We start from the raw sequence: 19,806 nt of genomic DNA on the forward strand, positions 1-19,806 counted from the left end.
CAGTGCCAGCTTATAGGGCACCCCATCTCCATCCCTCCTGTAGAGCCTGCATCGACTGAGCTTTCCATGTGAGGGCGGACCCGACAGCACGTTTGCACGGAGCCACAGAACTATACTAACTAAATTGTCAGTGCAAAAGAGCTAAAACTAGAGTTGACACTATCAGCAGAAGGCTACAGGTAAAAGCATTGCAAGGATACTTTAATTATTTTGAAGAGCAAGTATTACAAATTTAGAGTCAAAGATTTAAGGAGATATATGCAGTTAGGGTATAAAACTCACAGGCACAGAGGTTAGCTCTGGTAATGAAAAGCATTTGGCATATAATTGTGATCAGCAATAGTGCTGTCTACAGCTCTGTATTTGGTTATTTTAATTTTAAAACTTTTTTTCCTGGCTGCATTGTGTGCACACCTATGAGTGCCACTGGAGACATGGTGGGTAAGAAGCTGCAAGCTGTGCTGGGCTTCCCTTTCCATGGCTTACAATTTGTCCCAGCCAGCAGTACAGAGTTGTGAGGGACACAGTCCTTGGCTCACGTATCAGTAACACCTGTAGTCAATAACAAGCATGTCAATAGTATTGACCTGTAGTCAATAACAGTCGGTCACAGCATCCTTCTTAGAAAGGCCTGATGTTGTTACATATGAGATGGGCCAACATGATACTCATCATGCCTTAACTCACTCTGTCCTTAAACCACTGTGAGCTCTAGGAGTGCTGGAATTGACCTTCTGCCTTGCCCATCCTCTGCAGGTAGCAGAGACACAGCGTGCATGGATAAACAGCGAGCAACTTTCCAGTCTTGTCCCATCCCAATAGGATGTAATCGTTATTCTGAATAGTGCATTTTTCAAGAAAGCACCTAGGCCCTCTGCTTATGCAAATGGCAGAACATGGAGTATGTATTTACCATTTGGAAGGAAGAAGAATATTGCTCATGAGTCTCTGCTGAAGAAGTAACTTTGAGCTATGAAGAACAGTGCAAAAAAATTTTAAATGTGCTTACTGTAAGCCTGACTTTTTTTGAAGTTTAAAGAGTTGGTACTATTCCTCTATAAATATAATTTTAAAAATTATCTCACAGGCTTGAAATACTTAAAGGATTTATTTTTTAATCAATCTTAATGTGTAAATGAATTAACTAGTATAATTGCTCATTTCAGAAAGTTAATTCTGTACTCAAAAGAAGAGATGCTGTAATTTTGGTGCCACATAAACTATTCTTTATAGATAAAAAAAGCAGATTTAATTGTCAAATTCGCATTAGCAAAGTTTTGGCAGGTGAAGAATACTTTGATCTGTGCATAATTAAAAATCTTTACCTTGGCATGGTAGGTAAGGCTTGCATTTCTGCAGCTAGCAACTCCCTGTCGAACACATCTTTGTAAATGTAATTTCTGGAGAGGTGAAGGCTTACTGGTTAAGACTTTCGAAGGAACTGGTGACATGGTGTCTGAAAGTTTACAGTGTCCTACTTAATGGGACCTGTGTTTCAAGATTTCCAACATTTCTGTAAATAAAGTACCCGAAGTTGAATGCTCAAAGCAATAAACCTGCAGTCACTAGTCAATTGAAAATCAGAAGAACTAAGCAATGGTAAATCAAAAAGCTTAATTTAGTTGCTAAACAGTAGTCATAAAACTGGTGAATGCAAAAAAATGGTAATTACTTTGAATCACGTAGCCTCCATCAAAGGAGATTCCCAGGTCACTTAGGACGGAGTTTGAAAGGAAACAAGAGTTTCTGCACCAGAAGAAAACAGCAACCCAATGACACCCGCGGTGTCGGACGCCCTCACGGACAGTAAGTGAGTGAAGGTTGCAAGACAGCCCTCTTCAGTGATGTATGTTATCTTCCTAAAATTCATTCATATGGCATACAAACACTGGGATAGTCCAAGACACAGGCACATGCGGAGGGAAGCATATTTAAAACTTCTAGGTTTAAACAATGCCACGTTCAAAATTAATTCACTGCCTTGTATCGGTGTGGCGTGTTGATTTCTGGGCACGTTTAACTGTATGTCCTTTAGCACATATAGTGAATTTTGCACTTCAGAATACCATGTTAGCAGCCAATCTGGGAGGCTGTGAGCCAGCTCCTGCAATAATTCAGCTTGCGCTGTTATCCAGACATAAATCAAACCCTCTGCGTCCTGCTGAGACAGCAAGACCTGAGCTTTTGCTGAATTCCTACACTGATAAAAAAAAAAAGCCTTGACAATGTAGTTGATGTGGTACTCAAAGGAAAGCTTGAAGTCGCAGATGAAACTGAGATTACAAGGTGGTTGGAAAGTAAATAACAATCCCATCAAAGAGAACCACACATGGAAGGGGGTTAGGAGGAACCTGCTGCTTAGGCAGTGACAACCAGCATGATTCAGTATCACAAGACGATCCAATTTACAAAGACAAAACATGAGAGAAAACTCCTATCCAACCCGCGGTAACAGCAGGAGAAACAGGTATAAGACACTAGTTGATAACTAAAAAATGTCTGAATGAAAATAGCTATAAGAATAAACACAGGACGTTAGCTTGATTCTTGTCTAGCTTAGACAGATGTACATCAGGAAAAAGTCCACGGACGTTCCTGGAGTCTAAGGGATGTAAAAGACATGAATGAAGTAAGACACAAACACTTGCAATGTCAGATTCTGTCACCTTAACCTATACGGGGTATGTACTTTTCTGTCTGAGATATGTATCTAATCAGTGCTACTGAAGTTTCTACTTAGTGGAATAAGGCAATAGATAGATTGGCTAAAGGTAAAAGCATCATCTTGTGTAGCTTTAGCAAAGCTGTTCCAGAATTTTCTCTTGACTACTCTAGAGGAGACTGCACTTTCCACAAGAAAAATCAGAATTTTTGAAGGAAAATGCCAATATCATTCTTTAAAAAAAGCAGATTTCCTTTAGGATAACAGAAAATGTTTAATTTCTGGGGACAATTTACACAAATCTAACGCGTGCGACCACGTCCCCACACACCCCTTCTTACTGAGCCAGAAGGCTTTTGTTTGTACCCTCAAGCATGGTGTGTTCAAGCTCACAAAGAGCACTGTCGTTCACCTGCTGAGTACCCCCAGCTCCTCCATCTCGTGTACCAGGTAGAGTCTGGGGTTGCTTCCCTCCAGAGACAGCACTTCAGAGACTGGCAGCTGTGTCACCTGGTGCTCCGCACGTCCCACAGGGTAGCAGGGGAACACGAGCCATATAAATGATGACTCTCTGAAGGCATTACAGCAAAAATGGGAGGAAAGTAAATTCAGTTTAAGATGAGATATTTTCAATATTTCTAAGTAAAAAAATAGTTTTAGTTGAAAACAAAATGTCAGAATAACTAATTGAATTTCCCAGGATGGAAATACCTGTCCTGTCCCAGTCTAATACTTAAATCTGAAAGGAATTCTGCATTGCATCTCATTGAGTCACTTGATTCAAGCATTTGTCTTTCAGGAAAGATCTTTGATAAACAGATATATTTGAACCTACTTACAAAGCAATACAAACAAAAGTATTTTCATTAAGAGTCAAATCTTGCTCTGTTTGACTAGGACTGCAATTTATGCCGTAAAACTTTGCAAGAAGTTGGGAAGTAAATATTATTTCAGAAAACTGTTTCAATACACTATGCAGTACATAATACACTGGATGCGAAAACAGATTGGTAAGATTTTGGAGAGCCATGTCCCATGCGCGTACATCACCAAAGACACATAGGAGCCTTCTGAACAGTTACACGTTGGTTTGGGATTCAGTGCGAGAAACCGCTACCCTGAAACACGATCATATTGTGAGTTACCTTTGCCAAAACTCATAAATTCAAGCAAAGGGAAAACATATTGGGTGTCTGGAAACAGTGGAGGTAATTTTTCCCTTCAGACCTGCTAGAGATTTTCACTATAATGAAAAACTCTAAGGTATTATTATAGAAATAAGTTGGAAAACTGTTTCCCAGCCAAAATTCCTTGGATCCGCTTTGCACGCTAGAAAAAATACCCATTGAAATCATAAAAACTCTCTGGATTTACACTGTTAGCTTCCCACAAAGCCAGCTGTTGATACCAAATTATCTTAAATGCTTCACGATGATCCCAGCTCATTTCCTATCTGGGTCAAACGAGGCCCTAAAAGCAAAAGCAGACAGGCAAGCTCAGAGGCGCAAGAACAGAAGTAAGTAGAAATGAACTGCTAGCAGAGCCATTCACAGCAATTAGAGCTCGACGAGCACTTACAGACTCCCTAGAAAAGAAAAATATCTGGTATCGGAGTATCTACCCTTGAATGTCCCTGCCTCCAGGGGTGCCGAGCAAAAGACATATTTACACTGCAGAGTTTTGCGTAGCTCTGTTGACGGCGTGAAGCAGAATATTTTCCATGTGAGAGATTTAGCCAGTTCTTTGGCAGCTTGGTTTTTAACCAGAAAACACTTATTCCATACAGGCAAAACATCTAGTGATTTAACTGAAATTTTCAGAAGACACACCTTATCTAAAGATCAAAATTGTAAACTCACAGAGCAAAACAGTGTACGTCATTTCTTTTAGTGTACATCATCTATTAGAGCTATAGAATTAAATAAGCAAGAGGGCCAAAAGTGTGTGTGTATATATATATATATTTAGAACAAAATCAGGGTTTTCCAGCTGGGGGACTGGGTCTAAACCAAATAGCAAAACCTCAGAATTTTTGACACAGACTAGAAATTCTGGTTTGCAGACAGTTCAAAACTATAGCTTTAATTCGAGGCTATCCCACATTCACTGTAAGTGGACAAAATAAGCAAAACTCAAGAACACCTGGGGAAGTTGACCATAGCTATTTATAAAATAAACCTGTCTGGATATGCCTACACAGCTTTTTGCAAAGATAGTTTTTCTCTTTGTACGTTTACAAGCACACAAGTCCGTGAGAGAAATGTAGATTCTTCTAGGGATGCAACAATATTCAAAATAGGACATTTGAGAGGTTGCCATGACTGAAGCAGCAGGAGGTAGATTCACTATTCGTTCTCGGTCTTGCAGAGTAGGGAATTATATCAACACCGTAAAACAACATAAGACATAATTTCTCTCTCTCTTCTCCCCAGGATTGTGTTCAAGCAGAATCAGGCAACCGTGAGAGACAGAGGAGACCTGTCCTTCCCAGGGTGTGTATTATGTTTAATTGCTGAAGGCATGAAGCATTTTAGAAGGTTTGTCAATAAAATCCCTATTTAGTTAACCCCAATCTCCTCAGATCTCTTGTTACAGGCAGCCTTCTGCTCTTAACATCTGGGCAGGCGAAGCCTCCAATTACACTGCTGCATTTGGTAGCTTAATAGACCTAGATAAGGGTCCCCGGTATATCCATTTCCCTTGGTAACTGCTTATCTCTGGCTAGTCCGATGATACGCAGCCTTTATGTCACAGCGAGGTACATAATCATGTGGCAGGCCATGCAGCATGTGTGCATATTCACATTAAATCCAAAGCTTTCCGTGACCTTTCCTCTTCTGTGGCTAGGACTTACATCTGTCACAGCTCCACTTTGTAATCGATGGGGAAGGGGCAGGGGGAAAGGGAGAGAGCAGCCCAAGATCGCGGCCAGGAGCAGGCTCGCACCACTCAAGCTCTTCTCCCCTGCGTGCAGCCTGCTCCTTGCCGGCATCTTCGGGGAAAAGGGCAGGAGCGGGGAGGACCAGGCAGGAGGCTGCTGAGCTGGCTGTGGACCAGACGGCAGGCACCCGCCAGCTACTCCTGGAGGCCCCGGGGAACGGAGCCTGGCGCACGCGTTGCAAATCAACAAAACTCCTCCAAATTGTGACTTGAGGCTCCTTCCAAAACAAAGATCTACTATCAGTCAAATAGCTGCACAGCAAGATTTCTCTTTAATATGTCCCTAACTGGATGATACAGAAGAAAACCTGTAAAAATCAGTTCTCAGCACACAGTTGTCTCCTCTGCACTGAGATGAATCTATGACCATTTTCTTCTAAGCCTTGCTATGCACAACTGTAATTTACCACAAACTTCTCATAGTTCAGTCTCTGGCGTTTGTCGACTTGAACATTTGACACCGATTTCTTTTTGTTGCACCACATTTTTTATTGTACCATGCTGAGGTTTCCTTCTTGAATCTCTTTCAAAATACATGCAGACATTTTTCCTTCATTTTCATTTTTAGTTCCCTCTGCAGCTAAACAGTGTCTTTAAAAGCTTTTTAGAAATTGCTTAGGATTTAATAGTTTCATGTTGAAAGACTGACAGGGAATTTGCTGAGATTCTGTAGCAACGTGGACTGATTTTCCTGCTTTTTTTTTTAAAGGCCACAAAACATCATTGCCCTCTGTTTTTCTCAGTCCATCTGCCAACTAATTTGCAGGCACTAGTAAAATAATCTTTTCTGTTCTCTCTACTCCTTAGTTTTCTTCTGCTTTTTTACCAAGTTCTGTGACAATGAACAAGGGCAGATCAGCTACAAAAATTCCTCTTAAAGCTTTTTTTTTTAAACCTTCAAGTCTCATGTTTGTCGCTTTAAGTTTATGTGCCAAAGACATGGGAAAGCAAAAGCCAGCAGTTTGTCAAAGCATGCTCTCCAGGGATTTGGGTTCTGTTTCAGCTGCCACCGTGTCACCATATATACCTACTGATGTAACTTCTGCTGCGCAGCAACAAATGGTAAATAATTCCTCTCTTGGAGCGCACTTCTGCCTGCGTTGGTGTCAGGGCTTTTGATCAATAAACCATTGAGGCGTCTTCCAGCAGGAATATTCTTCCAACTGTTGCTCAGCAACAACACGCTGCTTGCACTATTTCCTTGTTTTCAGTGCTATATATGAGCTTTTTACTTTTATTCTCTCTTCAAGCAATATCTTCTCCAGTTTGCTATGCAGCTACTGCTCGCTGTTTATCCACATCTCCAGTTCTTGAAAAGGCTCACTGGTTTCCTATTGGTATAAACTAGGTTTAATCAAAGTAATAGGTCACTATCTGTATCGCTCCGAGCAAGGATTTCAGTTCTTTCTGTGGCACTGGCACCTAATAGAGCCATTTCTTCACATTAGGCCCAATGTTTACTTCTTCTAACGTAATTCCTTGGGTTGACCGAGTCCTTTTGAACTCGCAGCCCCTGTATTTTTTAATTATGATGTTACATTTTGCCAGGCTGCTCCAGAGTCCAAGGATGGCACTTACAGTAACTGACTGCTGCCAGGACATCCAGCGCTTTACACACTTCTTTATTTTCGAATCTCCCTTCTGCAAATGAAATCCAAACCAGACATCTCCACCAGTGCTTCATGGAAGTGCCATCGTCCATCCTACTTGGTGAAACTTGTGACTTTATGCTGTCTTTATCCAAGCTGCTGTAGATTCTACTTCAAGTACCCTAGATGCACTGCCATGCTGGTAAATGATGTCCTTAAACCCATGCAGGTCACAGTGTTTCACACATTATTAGCATTAGTGATATGCTAATATCAGTAAAGCCTAAGCGCTGCTGTCCCACACCAGTGCTTTCTCTTTTCTCCTCACCTCTCCCCAGCTTCTGCTGTGAACCAACCCATTCAGATGGTTCTTTTCTTGTCTGTTTTCTCGTGCCTGACATACCAGAGCTGCTCTTGATTTCCACCTTATTAAAAATGCAAATGCAGACAAGTATGTGCTCTTGACAATACATTTATAGATAGCTCTGTTTTTGCAAAGTCCTGATGTTTAAAAGCACTGGATGCGCACAACAATCTGTTCTTCTTCTCCTGGGATGGTTTTTACACACTCTATCCACACTGGGATTTACTTTTCCCACAAAGTTTCAAGCAGTGAAATTTCAGGGCTGTCTATTATATAGACAGCTGATAGCACTTCATTTGCGCAGTCTGTGGAATAGATGTCCTTACTGTCAGATTTGCAGAAGAGTGCGAGCAATACTAACGTTGCCGTAAGGAATAGACTTTTCTAATATTGCCTTAGTAATTCAGTTTATTGAGTCCTTATGTCAATTCCATATTTTAGGGTTTTCCCTACGAGTGTGCAAACATTAACCTAACACTACATGTACTTCATTGCTGTTCTTTCCTGTATTCTCTCTTCTACCTCAAAACAACACACTTGTCACGTTTATTAAACCGTTCTCCTTGACTTACCCTCCCGCCATATGCACTGAACGTTACGGATGCTTTAGCTTGCCTCTGCAACACGCTGTGAAAACTGTTTGTTTGAGGCTCACATTCTGCATGTCTTTTCCAGTGCTGCACCATGCTTTTGCAGTGCCTGATTATGCCCTTGGCACATGCTTTTCTTCTGATGGTGTATCCAGCTGAATAAAATTTAAATTATAAATTCACACACAAAAAAATCCAAGTTTTGACAGGATTGAAAATATTTCCAAATTCATAAGGAATTTGGCAGCAGTTTTAGGTGGGGAAAAAAAATAATCAGGCTACAAACATTAGAACACTAGCCCACATCTGACTAGGCAACATTTTTAACGCCCCCTTTCATTTCAAAAGGCTGGATTACATTATGTTACACAGTGACGTTAGATACATCGTGAATGTCACAGTCAACTAGCAAAAAGTCAGGGCTATTCCCTTCACTGAATTTCATTCCCACATCCAAAGACTTCCCCTCGCGCTTTGCTGACGCAGCACTCTTCACAGCTTTGCTATACCGTCGCTTTCTCTGTGGCACCTTTCATTTGAAGATACCAAAGCAAGCTACAGACACGTGCTAATAACAGACCCTTCTTAGAATACTTATGAGGTAAGAAATTATTATAACCTCCGATTTATTGATGAGAAAACTGAATTAGAAATTTATTAAGCTGAGTTAGTAATTGATTAGAGGTCACAGATGTTGGACTTAACCCCCAAACGCCTGGCTCCCAGCCCCGTGCGTTACTCACAGATAACATGCTCACTTTGCAACAAACGTCTCCGATTCAACTTTGTGTTTTTGCACATGACGCCAATACAACCGCAGGTAGACTAGATGAAGGTATTACTCCCACGCCCCAGTACAATTCGTTATATTACACTGCTACCCTTATTACAACAAAGTGGTGTCATTAAAGCTAATCCTACAGAGCCCCACAGGAGCGTGCGACCAGAATGAAAGCAGCAGGGCACAGTTCAGGAGCCACCAGAGGAGCACTTTACCGCAGCTTGCTTTCAGAAGTAAAAGCCTCATTTTAAATAAAACAAAAACTTTTACTTTGATAAATGCTGGCCGCTTCAAAAAGATATTCTGTTCTCACATCTCCCCAGCTAAATGCCACCACAGCTGTAAGGGCCGACCACGTGTGTAGTCAGGCTGGGAATTATCCACACAAATAAAGAGCACAGCTTGAAACATTGACTTTTTCCTGATCAAAAGGGTCGGGGAGACAACCGGACAGTTTGGATCAGGCAAAGGGTAGGGCTTTTATTATGTTCAAAGAGCACTCCAGTGAATAGAATAGCCAATGTGGCCCTGGTGGCAGGGATACGTTCTAACACTCTCCTCATCCCACACAAGTTACTTAAAAGCTTGGCTTTGGGTCTGTTTAGGGTTTGGGTTTTTTCCACTTTTCTTTTTGTTGAAGAACTTCTGTAGGGAAAACCTGAAATACAATCAATCCTTTCATTAGCTTTTTAATAGCATTGCCTGTCTAAGTTGCCTCCCCCACATGCCAAATAATAAATTGCAAATATTATCAGAGAAACCTTGTCACGTAAAAAAAAAGTCTTCATTATACCTGTACTAAGGAAATATGTGCTTTAATTTCATTAAAGTACAATTTTTACTTTTCTGTGTTTTCATATTAATTTTCTTCATATATTTCAGTCTGAAGTGAAAAAAGAATACAGAAAAAACCCTTTCCATCCTGTTTTCACCTAGTTTCACCCACTAGTTATTTTCAGCTACATATGCTGAAATGAAAGACTTAACATGAAAAAATTATGCGCAAAAACTTTAAAATCATGAAATATTCACACTATTTCACTTTGTAAAGCTGTTCTTTTTCACAAAACCTAAAGGATTTGAGGATTTAAGCCACATAAGGCAGAATGTTCATCAGAAAGATCTGTTTCTCTTAATAGCCATATATGCCAGTCTAAACAGAAAACAATCTGACATGGAGCTATGTGACAGCTAAGCAATGTATCGCAAATAAATATATTCCATCAACATTATGAATTTTGCAGTTTATTTTCATTCTAAACAGAAGTACTGCGGCAATAACAGCAATGGCCTTAGTCTCAATTTCTTACGTAGCAATCCAGAAGGACAGAGTTCCACTTTGCTCTCCGATTGCCGTCTATCTTGTCATCTTATATCATATATAGTATAAAATAGATTTACTAATGTTTAATAATATAATGGGACAGAGACCTGTTATATAGAACTAAAAAAGAATCAGAGATCTTCTTTAGTCCTCCTACCTCAAACAAGTTTTCAGAGTTATGGTGTTTTGATTGTAATCAATTTGCAGAAGAAAACTTTATAAAGCCAAAATACAGTAGTATCACTTGTACAACAGATGAAACAATAAGGTAGTATAAAATTATATTGAAACTGCAAAAAGTATATCCTTCTTGAGTAGTACGTTTTGGTTTCCAAATATCAGGCAGAAATTACAAAGGTATTATTTTCTTTAACTGATCTTATAGAATTGCCTGCAAGAACTGCTATGAAGTTAATATTTCGTAATTGTTTCACCTGAATATAAAAGCTATAAAACATTATCGTCACTGCAGGCTTATCTGCTTTGTCTGCAAATGTAAATGAGTGTCTGGGTATTTAAAAAAATCTCCAACCTATTGCCAATATTGGAAACCTACAGAGCAGTAACAGCCATTGGCTATACAAGAGATTTTTGGAACAATACCTGTGATATTAGGACTAAAAGCTGATAAGGACCTAATTTCATTGAAGCAAACAGCAAGACTCCCCTGCGACCTGAGCGGCAGTTGTGTCGAGTCCTCTGTTGCATTATCTGGCATTTCTTAACAGCGGCAGGATTCTGAATCTTGTTAAAATACATGGCTTCAAACTACTAACTTCCAGTAAAGCATTAATTTAAATATTCATGAGACCCGTAATCACTCAGTAAAAAAAAAAAAGTCCTACAAAGCACATTCTATGAACGTATTTGTGCATTTATGTTTTTTAATTTTAAAAAGGTTTATTTGCCGTCATTGTAAAGCTTATTCCCCCAAGACACCAGCTGCAAAGGGGTAGAATAGTATACGAAACAACACTGAACTCTTCTCCTTTATCTGATGTGATCAAAAAGTAGTGACTGTGCCTATAGTGTAAGGAAGAGTGTTTTAACATCTATGAAATTTCTCACCAGCATGTTGTTTGAAGGATGTTTCTGAAATGGATCCTCCTCATTTGAAGCCTGAAACTAATTCTTTGATGGGATAGGCCTGAATACAAAACAGCGATGAAATTTTTGTTCATATTTTGAAGGCCCAGATCCATATTCTAAGGAGTTTGAGGCCATGTGTTTTTTTCCCCCCCCAGAAACAACTCTCCTTTTCTCGATCTTCCATCAAATACCATTGTAGCCTGTATATTTAGAGTCTAAGAGATGAGGGAGGAAGAGGGAATTTTTTTCATTTTAAATATCACTATGCAATACTTGTAGATTAAATCATGGAAAAAACATTCCAAAAGAAGATTACAATCTGATGCAGATGGGAAAGCAGCACAGCCAGGCAGGGTGAGGAATGTTATCAGAAACGCCTATTTGTGTCTCACGGTTCAGAGTGCAAGAGTAGAAACATGTTTCCTTGAAACACGCAGAAATCAGAATTCTTTCTGAGATACGATAATGCTGGAAGACTCCACCAAACATGAAGCTGCTTTCGAGCAAATCAGGGCCAGATTTTCCAAGCAGAGTATCCAGTCCTGAATGCCTGAGAGGTTAAACCCAAAACCTTTGGGAAGAGACATGGGAAGGGAGACGTAAGGACTTGTGCAGGCAGGGGACTGGCCTAAAACATAGTGCTCAGATGGAATTTGGTAACAGAGTGGATACAAGGGTAATGAAGACAGACATACGATATGAAGGCAATGATTAAGAGAAAGTATGATAGAATAGGAATTTAGGGAAAATAAGAAGAATACAAAGTGCTTTGTTGAATTTCATGGAGTCACAGGGCATCCAGTGTGATTTACTAACAGGCTGCTGAAGGCACTCGAGTCTCAAAATGTCTCTCCCAAGTTGTTATGAAATAATAGCTGGCAGTAAACAATGAACAGTGCTCACGTGTTTCTAATTAAATGTATGCATGACACTCTAATCTAGTTATACATATTCTACTCAATATAGAGCTTCGATAGACACTGACCTGTAATACACAAGTACTGAAAATGGATGTATGCACTAAGAAACTCTACAGGCAAATATAACCTGTAAACGCCACGCGTAGCAGAAGACATTATTTTAAAACTGGGTGTGTCAGCCTGATGGTATGATGGGTTTATATGTTCAAAATATTGAAATATTGCAATATTTCTTTCCCTCACATGTTTCCTTCAACACTCTCACACCAATATGGGCTAATCAGCCACAGATCTTCAGCTGGCACATACTGGCATAAATTCATTGACCTCAAGCCAGTGCCTGAAGACTGTTTTTCAGCTGTGTACAATCTCCCACTCTACTTACCACTTGCTGAGGAGCAGGGAGAAAGCATCACCTTCTCATACAGCCACAGTTTCTGTTTCACCTCTAATTAAGTCCTTATGTGCATTTTCACATACAGGTAGCACTGATTATTACACAAAGCACTTTCGATGGTGTTACACACACAGTATTCCCTATGACATTGGCAAATGTCTCTCTCTGCTCCCCCCTTACTGATAGGAAAGGGTAAGAATTAAGCATAATGCGCTATCTTGGCTATAAATTAAGTCCAAACTAGCAGGAGGTGGGACTGGAAGCCAGAAATACCTAGTTCCTTGTTCCCATCCACACAGCAGACCACATTATCACCTCAGGGAAAAGAAAGTTTCGATCTTAATGCATTAAGTGAAGGCTGAATCTAGTCCGTCACATCAGTGAAAACATTTAGGGAAAAACAGTACTGATTTGCCATATTAAGCAATATCTTTGTGCAAAATTCACAATTGCTAGCATTTCCCTTAGCTTTCAGTACACAGTTTCTATGAGTGTTGTTCTTTTCTCCAGATAAATATTGATAGTTCGTGGCTGACTGTTTGGATCGCAGCAGTACATTTTAGCTGCAGGATTTAGGCTGGAGTCTGTTTCGGGGGTGTGCATGCCTAGAACTAATAACAGAGGTTGGCCCTGGGAATAAACACACTTCTGAGCATACAAAACCTGACACATTTTGTTTGACTCTGACTGTATTAGATAAAATTGTGAGTTCGTACTAAACCTACCTTCTCTGCCCACAAGCTAGAGGACAACTGAAATCATTTTAATAGCGCTGGGACCATGATGTGGCCTGCTGAGTGCGTGCAAGCCGAGAAGGCAGGTTTTGTTGCAGGCTGAACAACCTGAAAACGGCCACGTCTCACCATCAGAGCGCTGAGCTGCAAGGCATCAACAGGAGGGAGCTTAGACAGCTTCTCATTGTGGTCCTGAGATCAGCTCTGAGGCTGGGGGAGAACTCACTGCTCTTCACAACTTTTATTCCTCTCACACTTTTTTTATTTTTCAAAATAAAGGGATGTAATGAATGAAAGGCATCAGTGGATAGACTGAAACCTGCTCAACGCGTAGCCACTGCTTTTAGCATGTCAATGGGCTTTCTACTTTGAAAAAACAAAACACAAGTATCGTATAAGATGAAGGAAATTACATAATTGTAATAATGTGTAAAATTCAAGGTAGACTTATCTTAAATTTGCCATAGACAAATGGTCACCACAAATTAGGGCAACACATTACAGCATAGGGATGCAGAAGTCAGACCAAGGAGATGGCACAGGAGAGCTGCTACTCTCTAGGAGGTCTTTGCAGCCTTTTTGGTGGAGAAAATCTCAACAGCAAGCCGCAGTGCAGGCAAGACAGGAGAGGTTGGCTGGAGTGGGCTGTGGGCAGCTCACGCAGCAGGGTTCACAGAGGCGTGGATGAAGCCCTGCTACCCGGGAGAGCAGGCAACAGGGCTCTGGGATCCCACAGTCACTATTTGTGTGTAAGGAGATGTTACCGGAGATGAGAAATATCTGCTCAAGGAGTCAGAGATGAGGACTTCTGATGACTATTGGTACGTTCTGGGAAGGGAGTCTTTGGTTATTCTCTAATATCCTGTTACCTTGCTGCTGTCCTTTCCTCACATTAATCAAGTACTCTTTCATGAATTATTTGACTTGTTATTTAGGAGTGAAGTAGTACAGTTCATTGGGCAAAGTTTAACATTTGTGACTTTCATTTGAGGAGCTAAACCGGTGTTCATTAGTGACCCCTGAACTCAGCCCTTGCAGCCACCAGTGCCAAATCCACCTGCTTCCAGCACTTCCCAGCATCAGTCCCAGCAATACGAGTACTCAAAAAAAAGAGGCAGCTCTATTGTCAACACACAGGAACAAACTTCTTCCTCAGAAGGCACCCTATGTGAATGTCAAAGAGATGGCATGCATTTCCTTGGCTCTCTCACCTTTTCTTGTTCCAGTATTTGTTACACTAGCATGCTGAGTACTTCATATTGGTGTGTTTATCCTGTTACACAACTGTTCAACATCTGCGAGCATTTTCTGGTCATGTATCCATAGTACAGCTATAAAAACTCCTTGTGAATCTCAGTCATCATTTGAAAATATTAACTAAAAATAAATCTAGAATACAATCTCAATGAATTCAAGTCATATGTATAGCAAAAACAATTCTTTTACAGCACATGGCATTTACGTTTCTCTTTCAGGTGACATTACAGTAGTTTATACGTTCACTACAGTGAACAAATTTTTCCTAGTATCCTCAATAGTAAAACAAGCATCTCTGATTAGATGACCTCAGCTACCCACAGCTCTCATACACTAAATATAAAGCAGTACAGAGTGATCCCACAGAGGCTGAGTAGGATTTTAATTACAAGTTTGGTATATTTGTCTGGATTTCTTTCTTGTGTAAATCCACTGAATTCAGGGACATGCTTCTACATGATGACATGTTTCTATTTAGGGTGCTGTAAAATTCCTCCTGCACTTTTGCCCTGGAGAATCTTAAAAATCACAAAAGGCTGTGATATTGTGATGAATAGATAAACACCTTTAAAATGTACATCATTTGAGTATTGCCTCTTAACAACTATATTTTTATGACAGAACATATATATTCAGTAAATTCAGTAAATATTCATTCTTACCACAAGACTGCTGTCCAGAGAAAGTCTTTTCCCATATTCCCTTTTCTGTAGCTGTCTCTTTCTCTCCATAGCTGAGGTTATTTGTTTTCCTTTTGATCAACTAGAAATGTCAGACTGTTTCCAGAATCACTGAAAAAGAAAAAAAAAAAAAATTAAATGCACATTTCAATATCCTACTTAACAGTTTCTGTCTTTCATCATTAACTTTGTAATAACCCAGCAGCTAATGACTTTGTGTCTGTAGTAGGCTGTGTTCCAGGAACAAGTTTTCTGTGCCAAAAAAGCTAAACTCTCCAGACACAAATATTACCAATATGCTTGGGTCACTTCTCAAAGAAAAAAAAAAAAAAAATCTTCTACTACTGTCTTTATCAATACACCCCATGTTTTCATGGTCTCTTTTGAACCAGACTGGGAGCTGGATTTGCAGAGCCAATGAACTACCTGGGGCCGGGGAGGTGAGGAGGAAACAACTCGTTTCACATTAATTGCACTCCTCAGTAAGCCCTGCTTGTTGGCACATCCCTGCTGCTACTATGATGCACAAATTTTGGACCTAATCCTGAAGAGTTCTAAAAGCTTTCAACTGCCATTATCCTTCGTGAGAGATGAATGCCCTCAGCACTTTCCTTACATTTTTAAGGTCAAAGATTCTGCTGTGATAATCGGACAGTCCCACTGCCTGTACAGAATGGCCGGGGAACTTCACCCTGTAAAGTTCTCACAGAGGGAATTAGTCTTTCCAGTTTTGTAGGGTTGGGTTATTCCTAGCTGATAGTTTCTACTAAAACCAAGCCACAGCTTACAAGTAACAACTACCAGCTCTCTCTTTTCCTGATGTTCCTGATGATATCTGTATTTGAAAGTTTTAGTTTGTATTTTAAGGTAATATTTATTGTGTGTGATTCACGAACGTGGGCAAAGCTAATGAATTTATTCAGGACTTACAGAAAGGAGTAGAATAACAGAAATCAGAACCTAGCCTAAACTAAGGCAGGCAGATACTCTCATAAATACAGAAGCAAATACAGGAATTTTCTCCTGCTTCTCATAGTGACTGCATTTACTGTATCAGAGGGCAACATCCTATGTCTCTTAATCCGGGCTAACTCCCATTAAAGACAAAGAGGTTTCAGTACAAGTATTTGCCCACATTTTTTAGTCAAGATTTGATGCGGAAGCCTATCTGAAAACATAATTCTGGTAAGGCTGAGATATTTATACAGTGCTATGCTAAACCTAGAGAAATTCATTGCATTTGACTGGAAAACAAGACTAAGCAAAAGACAAACCTGTCTGTTTCTGATCCTTTTTACTTATTGCGAACAGCACCTTCAGTCACTAACAGCCAGGTGACGCATGAATACCGCTGGGCTTGGCTGTAGGGTGACACAGCTGGCATTCCCAAAAGAAGCCTTGTATGTGCCCTCCAGATGTATCTGCATGCCTATGGATAGACTTGACTTCTCATGCACCTGTGAACGATCCCATCTGTTGCTGTGGCGATATCAAGCAGATAAAACCACCGCAACTCTTGCCTCAAGTTGTCCCCAGATGCTCTGCCAGGAGGGCACGCAGGAGCCTGAATATGGGCCAAGCACAGGCTGCCTGCAAGGAGAGCAGGGTGCCCCAGGCTCAGCCTCCGAAGCCAGCTGGAATTCAGAGGGCTCCCAGAGGCACGCAAACCGGGATGACCAGGTACAATGTGGACATCGCAACTGGGACTGCTCTTGTAAAACAATTCCCACGGGAAAACCGTAATTGGCCCAGCTACCAAGCCATCCAGTGGTAAATTCAGCATTCTATTAAACAGCACCTGGTGTCTCCTACACTTGTTTTGTACTTCTGGCTTTCACTTAAGCAAGACCAGAATTCAGACCATTTTCACCAAAACAGATAAAAATCAGCCTTTAGACACATTCATCTAAAGAACACATGCGGTAAGAAAATGTACACACAATGGTAGGAAAATCTCAGTTAGTGCACTGTGATCATTCCTTCCTCGTGTTTTTTTTCCGGGTTTACATGTAAGCCCCTGCTTCCTTTCTGTAGTACCAATCCCAAAGCTACACCCACTCTTTAATTCAGCTAATAAGGAATCTCAATGGTGTGCTATCACATAATTATCATTGTTTCCTGATTAGCTATCATGTCTCAAAAGAAATACCACAATAGATTTGAACAAACACAGAGGCAATGTATTACACTGCTCTTGCGATTATGTCAGAAATCAGCAAAAGAAAGACCTTATGTAATCTTTGTATCATTCTTCTGTGCGTTCATCCTGCCTGGGGAGCATGACTTCCACCGAGGGAGTCTTTGTTGATCAGTGAGCACAGAACCACTTAGGAGTGAGCTAGTAATAGCTACAGTCAGAGCCAATTCTACCGTCTACTTGACCGTAGAAGGTCAAGTATTTAACATGAATAAGTGCCTGAAGCTTCTATCTGCAGGTATTTGGTGGAACCACCCCAAATCCTAGTTTAGAAGTAAAAGGAGAAAGGATTATTATTAATTATTCTTATGGTTTATATGCTATGCTGCCTTGGGCACTTCAAGGAGTGGATTTACTGTAGCCCTACCTAGCACAGCACGTGGACCTACTCATGTAATGATGAAGCAGCTTCAGACCTGCAGACTCCACTCCTTCCCCCACACACACCACGGAAGCTCAAATCTCTGGGCATATTACCATTAGCAAGCTGTCACGGATCTCTCCGGAAGAGTTAACAACCTAAGGCTGAACCCACTTAAAGTTTTGACTCAACGATAATTATCAGACAAGATAATACCGTACATCGCCTGTACCAACATATGCTGGTGCCTCAAAGTACCCAACTCAGGAGGCCTTTAAACAAAACTGATCATCAGAGTGAAGTACTCGACAAAAACAGAACAACTTTTCATCTTGGAATGGTCATTTTTGTGCATCATACTACTTGTCACAGAGAAAAAACGATTCTCCCAAGTAAACCTCTCTTCCTCTGAGACCAACCAAAAGACTAACAACAATTCAAAATGGGGGTAACACATCCCCTGGGAAGCTCAGCAGAGGAGAACAGTTGTCCAGATGGAACAGTCTTGCAATGTAAAAGCGCCAAGAATCAGTTTGCCCAATCATCGGAAATACTATTTTTGTGTTACCAAGAGAACAGACTGTAGAAATTTATCTGCCTTCCCTGACCAATTTGCCTGTCGATATCTTTACAGCAGCGACCCCAGTGATCAGCATTTAGACCCTGACTGTCCCATTTAGCTCGGCTGAACTGTGAACTACTGCAAAGTCACTTCTGATTTATGGTGTCTTTGCTGATACTGCACTCACACATGTACGTTGCCAAATCTTCGGGGGCACATCTTACAGTTCTTCGCGCTGCAGGAAATTTTTCCACTGTAGGACTCTTCTCTAAGGGACTATAGACTTCATCTGTGCTGAGCATATTGGGGAAGGCGCTGCAGTTAGAGGCACTCGGCGATTAAGCCTGTATCCTCAAGAAGTGTATGGGGATCGGTCTAAGAGAATGCAGGTCCCAGATGTTTGCCTACTGTCTTCTCAGTTTTGTGTTGAACTCAGGGAAGAAGATTTTGTACGGACACAAAAAAAACTCTCGGGGGAAGACCTAAGTGGGATCTTGCTTCAATACAGCATACCCTCGCTGTTCATAAAGGCAGCAAGCCAGAGGCATCAGCTTGATTATCTATCCTAAAGTGCAGTATTTTTAGTACTTAATAGAAGAATGTTCATTACTTCAGGAGATGGCTCTAAAACTATGCCCCAGAGAAACGGTGTGATTAACATAGAAAAGCGCTCTCGAAAAATCTATGCAAGAAATTTCTTGGATTATAATACCTTCTTCATTTCTAGTAGTAACATAGGATGATTGATGTATATTGCTTTAGCTGATGAAAACATACATCATTATATTCCTTAGATAAGCATCCAAGATATTTTCAGACTGTTTGAAACTGCAGTTACATTTCAACAGAGCTATGCCAGCATATGCCAGCTGGGAACTAGCACACAGTATATCTCTTTGGTAACTGGAAATGGACTGTATTTATTTTTCTTTTACAAATTAGTACAAATTTAGCAGTCATGACACATGACAAAAGCGACAGCTCCGCAAACTAGCCTCCTTTCGTTTAAATTCGGGATATAACGTGGCCTCCTCGCCCTCTGCTTTGCAGACCTTAACGCTGCCAGAAGGCAAAACACCCGTAGGGCAGCAAGGTATTCCCTCTCAGCAGTCTGCTTGTCTTTCTGAGGTGTTAAGGAGAGGACAGGTTTTGTGACGTGGACATCAAACTGTTGGGGAGCAGAATGAGGCCAAAGTTATAGAGTGATCACCTTTAAGCACTTTTTCTACTCTGACAGTCCCGCTTGTTCAACAGCCATACTGTAGGGTTGAAAGGGAATAACCAGAACTGGTATTATCTCTCAGCAATGAATGGAGAAGAGGAATAACATCACTAGCATAGGTCAGGAAGCAGCTATGA

General features: G+C 40.7%; 1 protein-coding gene across 1 annotated transcript in view; it reads right to left on the bottom strand.

The window, feature by feature from the left end:
* The window catches only part of NCKAP5 (NCK associated protein 5), a 406,910-nt gene that overhangs the window by 370,426 nt on the left and 16,678 nt on the right, over positions 1 to 19,806 (bottom strand). Inside the window, exon 3 of the mRNA XM_087733741.1 lies at positions 15,310 to 15,438. Coding sequence (XP_087589867.1) covers positions 15,310 to 15,378 — 69 coding nt within the window. The 5' untranslated portion in view covers positions 15,379 to 15,438. The remainder of the gene's footprint in view (positions 1 to 15,309; positions 15,439 to 19,806) is intronic.

This window comes from Nipponia nippon, unplaced genomic scaffold (assembly GCF_047370975.1).
Source record: "Nipponia nippon isolate SJK-2023a ecotype South Korea unplaced genomic scaffold, ASM4737097v1 scaffold_5, whole genome shotgun sequence".
NCBI classification, from domain to species: domain Eukaryota; kingdom Metazoa; phylum Chordata; class Aves; order Pelecaniformes; family Threskiornithidae; genus Nipponia; species Nipponia nippon.